Source organism: Amblyomma mixtum, chromosome 1 (genome assembly GCF_055824585.1).
Source record: "Amblyomma mixtum isolate Tamu chromosome 1, ASM5582458v1, whole genome shotgun sequence".
Classification (NCBI taxonomy): Eukaryota; Metazoa; Arthropoda; class Arachnida; order Ixodida; family Ixodidae; genus Amblyomma; species Amblyomma mixtum.
This window is the reverse complement of record NC_143012.1, coordinates 55,233,702-55,242,592: the sequence shown is the minus strand read 5'-3', so window position 1 is coordinate 55,242,592 and position 8,891 is coordinate 55,233,702. Positions and strand designations below refer to the sequence as shown.

At 46.2% G+C, this 8,891-nt stretch overlaps 1 protein-coding gene across 1 annotated transcript; it reads left to right on the top strand.

Annotated features, from left to right (window-relative positions):
- Positions 1-227: 227 nt before the first annotated feature.
- Positions 228-5,912, top strand: LOC149366336 (uncharacterized). Its single transcript, XM_089570333.1, has 3 exons — positions 228-368; positions 2,484-2,749; positions 4,856-5,912. Exons 1-3 carry the CDS (start codon positions 228-230, stop codon positions 5,910-5,912), a joined length of 1,464 nt encoding a protein of 487 aa, XP_089426459.1.
- The last annotated feature ends 2,979 nt before the right edge of the window (positions 5,913-8,891 follow it).

Here is an 8,891-nt window from a genome sequence, read left to right as displayed (position 1 = left end):
ATCAACTCTTTCAAACTCCTCTGGACGTAGTCGAATGACGTGGAGAAGCAGGCCAGGGTCATGTTTCCTCCTACCAGTCGGCCTTTGCTCTCACTAAACATTAGTATTTCTCTTGCTGGCTGACAGAAGCGAAGTCGATGTCTGCCTTCGGCGAGAAAGAAGAGGAAGAATACAGGCCGCCATTGTTCACAGTCATTGTGTGCTGCAGCGACGAGTGATAAGGCAACATGTTTCTTGGGGTGATGTCAGGCAGGAACCGGCGGTGCCTCCCACAGCGGCCTACACACCATCACCTCTGCCACTGGGAGAGGGTGTACGTCTACGACACCATCTCGCTGGACCGGCACCTCATCCTAAGGCAACACAGGGTAAGTGATGCTGGTTTCCGCGTGGTGATAGAGCCATGGCGGAGTGATTTCACTACGTTTTGTAAGAAATTATAAAAGAAACGCAGATATTCTTCCGGCCGCTTAGCGATGTCAGGGTCAAAAGAACTTTGGATTAGGATGGTCGTTTCACGATGCCCTGAAAGTCTAGTGCAACCGTGGCCCACACAGAGCCCAACGCCAGTGGGCGACGACTCTGAATACTGACGTTTTATTTTTTTATCCACAAGATAGGCTGACTGAAAACATTATAGAAATGACTGCTCTGTGAGATTTTCTTCCCCCTTTATTATTAGCCTGTTATCCAAATCGCTTCAATTTGGTGTTAACACTATCATGATGCCGAACCTAGCTCATTCCAACCCGTTACATGTACTGACAATCTTATAGGCGTACTTCCTGCAATAATATCGGATGGGATTGGCAGTATCTGTGGTTTGCGATTGGAGGAGGTTTAACGTCCCAAAGCGACTTAGGCTATGAGGGACGCCGTAGTGAAGGGCTCCGGAAATTTCGACCACCTGGGGTTGTTTAACGTGCACTGACATCGCAGAGTACATGGGCCTCTAGAATTTCGCCTGCATCGAAATTCAGCCGCGGCGGCCGGGATCGAACCCGCGTTTTTCGGGTCGTTTGCCGAGGCAGTATCTGTAAATAAATAAATAAAAATACATTCTGCTTGTGTTACATAAAAAGGCAGTATATACTCTCAAACATCTCAATCTAAGAATTTCTTAGTCTGGTTGTAGCCAGTACATGCACTTAGAATTAAGACGATGAGCCCTCTTAGACTTGTAAGCGGTTCTATAAAGAAAAAGGTTAAAAAAGCACAGTTTGGAGACTTATATGCTTGAACACAACTGCTTTGATTTCTGCGTGCCTATTCGCATCGTGAAAACTCAATTTTACGAAGTGAAGAGCTGAAGTGAAATACTTATTTAATCTCGAAAATAGTAAAATTGATAAAGCCGTTTTACGGATCACTCGCATTCATCGCCTATGTTTTTTTCTTGGGATTATACTTCAGGGCGATGCAGGCCAGATATACGATCACGTGAAATTAGCACAGCCTGCCTTTAACGTGCGATCTTGGAATAGGACGCAGAACAAAAGCAATGATTGTGGTATCAGGCCGAGCCAGAAAGTTGTGGAGGAGACGAGAAGTGCCGTGTTTCACACAAAGCATGAAATAACGAAAGCAACCACCGCTCCTAGCGATATCTTGTATGTGAAGGTTTGGGGGCCGAAGTGTCAGCGCCACCGAATGGCAGGTTCGTTGCACTGCGCAGCAGCCCAGCGTGCACACCGTCAAAACAAAAGTTGGGCTCTGAATAGGGTGCCTAGATACTGCTGTGGCACGACAGAAACAAAGCGTTTAGACGTTCTGGGCAAAATAAGTTCGAAACCAACTCTGTGTTTGCTCCTTTCATCCCCCAGAAAGACTTCGTTACTTCAGGATTGTTGTGCAAGCTACTTTCGTTATTTCGGGTTGCTGAAAACATTGAACCTTATGTGTATCTGCCAGTTACTCAAAATCTGATCGTTAGATCGGCAGCTTCCTAGAGCCAGGTTCCTATGGATCGAGATTTAATTACAAGAAAGAAACTGTCCCAGCCTAGCGAAATATTATTTGTAAATTTCTAAATGTGCCAGCTTGGAGCGAGTTTAAAGGTGAAATTTCTAGCCTCTAGATCTATATTTTCATTCGTCTTTTTTTGCCGCCGCGGTGGCTCAGTGGTTACGGCGCTCGACTGCTGACCCTAAACACGCCGGTTTGATCCCGGCCGCGGCAGTCGAATTTAGATGGAGGCAAAATTCTGGAGGCCCGTGTACTGTGCGATGTCAGTGTACGTTAAAAAACCCCAGGTGGTCGAAATTTCCGGAGCCCTCCACTTCGGCGTCCCTTATACCCTGAGTCGCTTTGAGACATTAAACCCCCTAAACCAAACCAATCATTTATCTTGTTTATGTCTCAAGAAAACACATTCACTGAACACATGCTACGAAGAAATTGCGTTGAACTAAGGGCTGATCGTAACTTGTACCTGGGTACCCAGAACAAAAGCTCGTCGTTTATCTCGAAAGCGAACTGCGCAGATGCGACGCGGGTTCGTGCTCCTGGTGATGGTGGTGATCATGTCCGTGCCCTTCTCGCTGGGCACAATCCTGTACCGCATGGGCAGCCTGGAGGCCGCTGGCCTGCTCTTCGGCATCGGCCAACAGTCACAGCCGGCCTACGCCTACAACGACCGCAGCGGCCGAGAGGTGGCGCCACACGCTCTGTGGAAGGAACACGGACACCAGTGGCAGTCGACGCACACGGGGTTGAAGGTCTTCGCCGCACACTACCGTCATGACCTAGGGTACGCAGAAACAAGCGCACGGTTCCCAATAGGGCAGATTTACCTGCACACTCGCGCTCATTTATTTATTTGAAATACTGCCAGTCTGTGGTTGAGACCTTAGCAGATGGGCATTACATGTATAATACATGGTAAACGATAACATTTTTAAAATCGGCTGTGCAAAGGACAACTATAATATTCATAGCACAGAAAAACTGAAAAGAAGTTTGACAGATTTCCACAAGCAATCCAAAGAAAAAAAGGCATGCTAGTTCAGAAACATGAACATAATATAAACATGGGCATAGCACATGGCATGCTCCTTGAAATAGACAGAAATTAAAAAACAGCTTTCTAACCATAACTATAGTTTTAAAACGCGCTTGCTACTTCAAACAAAAATTTGAAAATGAATCAGTGTTAGTTGCAGATGCGTCTAGACGGTTTCATTCTCTTGTTACTAGCGGGAAGAAAGAATCTTTCAAAGTGTTACTGTGCATCAATACTCATTTCTATGCAAAAACAAGCACTTAGAATCATCACTTTCTCTTCTTTTACCCAGCCGTCTGCACCTTTGTTCCATTCACTACATGTCATGCCCCTTGAACATCTACACAAATTTCAGGTCCTGGTTTTTCTTTTCAAAGTCATCAATAAGTATATATGTGTTAATTTTGTCCCTGAAAATATAATTACTAATAATAACCTCACGCGTATTGCTTTGTCGAACAATTTATTGTTGCCAAAAGTACGGACTAATTATGGAAAGCAAACTACATCGTTCTTTGCCATCTCCACTTGGAATAATTTGCTCCCTTCACTGAAAACCCCAATGTCATTGCACAAATTCAAAAAAATGTTAAAACACCACTTGTTTGAATCCTTAGATGTTTAATAACGTTTTTGTGTTTGCAATCACTATGTAACATTCATTTGCTGTACACTTCTTTCCTTTTTGTCTCTTTATTTGCCTTCCTTTTTCTTTTTTTTTTACCTCGGATTGTTGTGCATGCGCCGGTTTATGTATTCTGTTCATGTAGCCATAGGAGGCCCTATTTGCAGTCTCGACTTTTGGGCCTGCTGATGTATATACCCTATAAGCATGTACTGTAAACATGAAATAAACTTGATTTGATTTGATAAGGATATTCCTTTAGCGTATACGCGTGCTAAACATAATAATATAAACTCACAGTCCCTGGAATGCGCCGTGAGGTACTTGTTTCCACAGAGTGGCGTATGCTTTACATCGAGAAACTCATTGTAGTAGTGCACTGCTGACGGTGAATTTCTGCCCGCCTCGAGGATTTCCTTCAGGCGTGGGGCAAGATCTAACATAGATGCCGCATTAGTCGATAAGGTTTCTTTATAACGGACAGCTTTGTCTCGTGATACCTTGATACCATCACAGGCGCACTTTGTGCAGTACGTTTAAAAATGTTGCACCGAAAGAAATAATTTGATTTAATGTTAACTGCATCCATTTATCAGAGCAAAGTAAAAAGGCAGGACTTTACCTATAGTTTATTGTATCTGTAGGTACACTTTTGCTCAAAATGTATATAATTACAAAAAAAGCAGTATTTATCTTCAATCAAGCATTCGATCTTCACAAGTTACGATACACTACCAGCTGTTCGGCGGAAGTAGGGTTGTGGTTGATCCGGTGGTAGGATTGTTATATTTATCTCGCACCGATGGAAACTCTCTCAACAACGTGTGATGACAAGCAGCGTTCTTACCTGCTAGCTGTTGATAACTAACTTTAATATTATTGAGGCCTTTTTCCCCATCACAGAAAGTACAGAGCAGAGAGTTAGCCGGCACAATGCACCGAAACCCGAAAATTACAGTGTGGCACACTTGTGGCACGCTGCCTTATGAAAACCATTGATGAAAAACATTTTTCCTGCCAATATGTCAACACACTGGTGGCGTTCAATACGTACCGTTGCCTCATCATGTCATACATATGTTCATCGTATAGGTAACGTTGGAAACTTTCCGGTTAAAAAATTACAAACCAACTTCTTTTCCAATAGTTTAGGAAGCCTTATAATCTGTATATTCCCCCAACAAATTACTTCATAAATTCTGATATCTGAAAACATTTTCTATCCGCAGGTCTTTGTCGAAACCTGTCATACGTGTCACTGCACTCGCCACAGCAGAGTTTCTCTACACATGCTTTGTTCGGGCTCGGGTTGTCTACCGGGACTATCCGCACTCGTTTCCAGCTAACGCTGTGCACTGCAAGCAGATCTTAGTCCAGCCGACTAACGCATCAGACCCGAACACGCAGCCAGCTGCCGTCGTGCTGAAGATCGCCACAGGTCAACCTGTGGACCGGATGCCGGTTGCGGTGTCAATTCAAGCCGGACAAAGCCGCAGTTCCACCGTCTGGATCGCCGTCAACACGGTGTTTGTCGACCCTCCCGACACGAGAGATTCGTTTACTGTTTGCCTAAATGTCGACCGCGGCGCCGACCTGGACCATGTGGGAGTTCTCGCCACATCTTACCGGTTACAAGGGGCGCGGCAGGTCATCACTTACGGCTCCTCCAGCAACGACAACGACTTGGCTTTAAATTCTCCTTCTTCAGCGCAACCATTGCCGTGGTACGACGCAAAGGCCGTACAAGGCGTCCCCGACGCCGTCTTGACATCCCTTATGCTTCGAGACTGCGCACTGCGTTCTTCGCCCCGAACGCGATGCCTTGCACTTTTGGGTAGCGAAGAAAGACTGGTGTTCAAGGCTAGGACCACAAAGGTTGGGATCGAGGTCGGGGCTACGTCACCCAACTGCTGTTTTAGGAACCCCCGTTTCCTGGAGGTGTGCGACAAAGCACAGGCTTTGTTTCTGACACGGCCGAGTGAAGACCCCTTCCCTAGTAGAAGAAATTGTCAACCATTTGAAGCCGTCGAAGAAAATTCGTCAGTGAGTGGCGATTCCGTGCTTTCTTCGCCGACTTCGGCGTTGCGGCGCTGCGTGAATGGGAGTACTGTTCAAGCGGTTTTGTTTCGTTTGGACGAAGGTTTGCTGGACGAAAGGGTGACTTTGAAGAATGCGCTGCTTCTACCACCGCAGCTGGCGGTTTTGCGTCCAATCGCGACCGCTGGCTCTGATGTCCATGGAAAGAATTCAACAATGTCGAATTCTGTTTGGCAGTTTGCACCATGAACTAACAGTCTCTCAATGGGGCTAATAAGGATGTTTATTATTTTTCTTCGCCATTCTCCTGCATGATAAACGTAGACGTAATTAACAGAAGTGATAATTTTGTTGTTAGCACCTTCCGTTTTATGGATTATAAACTGTGCTCTCATGCATGAACAAAAAAAAAACCCGGCCATCATTTTTGAGGGACAGCTGAGCCTACCAGTACATTATCAAAGCCAGGCTGGCTTTAGTGATGTACTGGCCTAAATAAAAAATAAGGAAACTATGGTGTCTGCCAAAATAAAAATGCGTTGGTAGTGGGTGCTTTTCTGTCCTACCTGCATTGCCTGTGTCCGTGACCTCTGCGCCGTTCAGATTTGTATATATAGTAGGACTGGTATCAAATTTTGTTCCAGCACCGGGAGAGGACGAGCAGTCGAAGAAAAAGGTGCTCCTCGGCGCCGATCGTATAAAAATGTAGCCAACATAGGTTGCTAACCGCAATAATAAGGGGACGCGAATCTATGAGTGTGTGTTGCATATTTTAACACAATAGTTAACACATATTTTAAGCATTAACAAGAGTGACCGAATGACCTCTGCGTGGAGACGCGCAACGCAGCGCTGCATTTCACGAACTTTGCGATAGCGACAGCGTATACTTCTTGCCATATTTTGAGGGCAGGTTAGGCCGAAGAGGGCAACTATTTTTCAGCCGGCTGCATGGCAAAAGAAAGAGTGCTGCTAAGCAGAATCTGCCGGCGGCCGGCGCGCGTGGCTATCTGCAATGCAATGGCCTTTCATTTTGGCTAAGTGAGCGTGAGCACCGATATATTCATTCGTAGAAAAATTCGCGGAAATTTTCTCATTTATCACCACGTTCTCTCCCAAGTACAGAAGCGTGGAGCCAAATCGCCACTGTTTTTCGCAGGCTCGGTTGCCTTTGACTGCATCGGTGCTACACCACTTTTGAAACGCGTAGACTCAACTCCTCTATAATGTCCTGTCCAAGCATTCCTGAAGTTAGTTTTTTTGTTACTGAAAAAGAACGTCGTACACTAAATGACGGAAGAAAACAACGACCGAAACCAAGGTGCATAGGAGATGTCTGTTTTTTTTTAATTAATAGAAGCAGAGTAATAATAGCAGATTAATAAGAAGATTGATAAAAACAGGAGAAAAACAACCACATGTCTTCGGTGGAGTCACGGCGCGCGTCTTGTGAACTACGGATATTCAACACTAAAATATATAAAGTGAGCCCTGCTCCTAGAACACACATCTCCTGAATACGCATGCGCAAAGCAGATGTAAAGTCAGCACCTGCGGCTCTTGCGTACGCAATCGAATTTCTCACAGCGTAACTTATAGTACTACAGCAACTTGTTGTCGGAAGTCATGGCACGGACATCCCGTTGGATATACTGCGGCAGGTCGCTAATATCCATGCCATCATATGCAATGCGCACCGCGGGCGGAAGGTCTTTAGAGTAGGGGTGAAAACAGACATGCATGTCAGAGTAGTCCGTGACCCTGCAAACTACCTTAAAACATATAGGCTTATCTGAAGATGGTTGTCTTTTGATGTATGGCGGCCTCGTGCCGCCTTATACAAAGAGACGGTTGTCGACCAGTCAGCAGCACAGGCGCCTCCACACGCAAGAACTCGGCTGAGCCGTCTACACAACGCTGAAGCGCTAGTTCTCGGAGCTGTACTTGTGCACGTTTCTGAAACAGGCCTTCGGAATGGTACTATTGCCGCCAAACATCTACAGTCTCCCGTTGCAAACAAATAAGATATGTCTGCGGCGGCCCGCGGGAACTAAGCCGTTAGCCACCGAATATCTCTACCTAAAGGTGGCCGTGTGCAGGATCTTTTACTGTCCCTGGGCGTCACTGCGGCCGCCCCATACGCACATTAGGTCCGCGATGGCTAAATCAGAATGGAACCATCGATACCGTGGATTGTAGCCCTCGGTGTGTAAGTACTGCCAGTGCGTGGTGTAGAATTCCAGTGTGTGCACGTCTTGCGAGGAGCTGTCCACGTCCATGGCACCCAAGACGGACATGCACTTGCATATAATGCATGCAGACTGGCCGTTATGCGACGATGGTACCAGGCCGCTTTCTTCAGGACGGCTCCACATATTCGCGTAGACGTCAAAACCGTCGACATCGCTGCAGGCTTTGCATCACAGCGTCCACAGAGATAAATGCCAACGCCGCACGCCATAATATTGAAGCCGTACCTCAGGAGAGGCATGTCGTCGGGGGGAAATTAGCTTGAACCGGTCGCCAACTTTCGGATTCCGAGTGTAGGATCTGAATATCCATGAGATTTTGGATGGTGCACCCTCGGCCATGCCGAACGAATAGACTTTGTTTACGATGGCGGCAGGTGTGTGGCTCAGTGGGCGTGATCCACCCTCGAGTCCCAACCTTAAACATTTGACCATAACGATTTCAGCTTTCTAGACAGCTGCTGAGCATTGCACGAGCTGCCGTTCAAAATTCTTGTTCTTCCTCTTCACCCTCAGTAAAAATGCGCTGGGCACTTCTTTGCTTGAGTGACCTTGATGTCGATACCAACTGGTTCACTGTCGCTGAGTTTTCAAATCGTTTCCCCTGTCAACCCTAGTTTCGACATCTTCGCTGAGGTATTCTCGAGCTTTGACTCTCGTTACAATTAACAAGAATTTATTCAGTGCTCAGCAAAGAGCGCCAAGGGCTTTAAATTCTCCCTGGCACCCTCTGCCACTGCTTGGATTTTATGCAAGGTGCAGCTTCCGGTAAGGAAAAATTAACCATGAGATAAATTCTCTGCCCGGTATTTTACACACTCTTCAGTCTAGCTCACATCCAAAGAGCGCAATGTAGCAGCTCGGATGATCCAATACTAGATGGAAGCTTACAAAGGTGAATAACCTTGCCGCACGAGTAGTGCGCGTTTTCTTTTATGTCCCTCCATACGTTGAATCAACTCTGTAGTGGCTCCGCAGA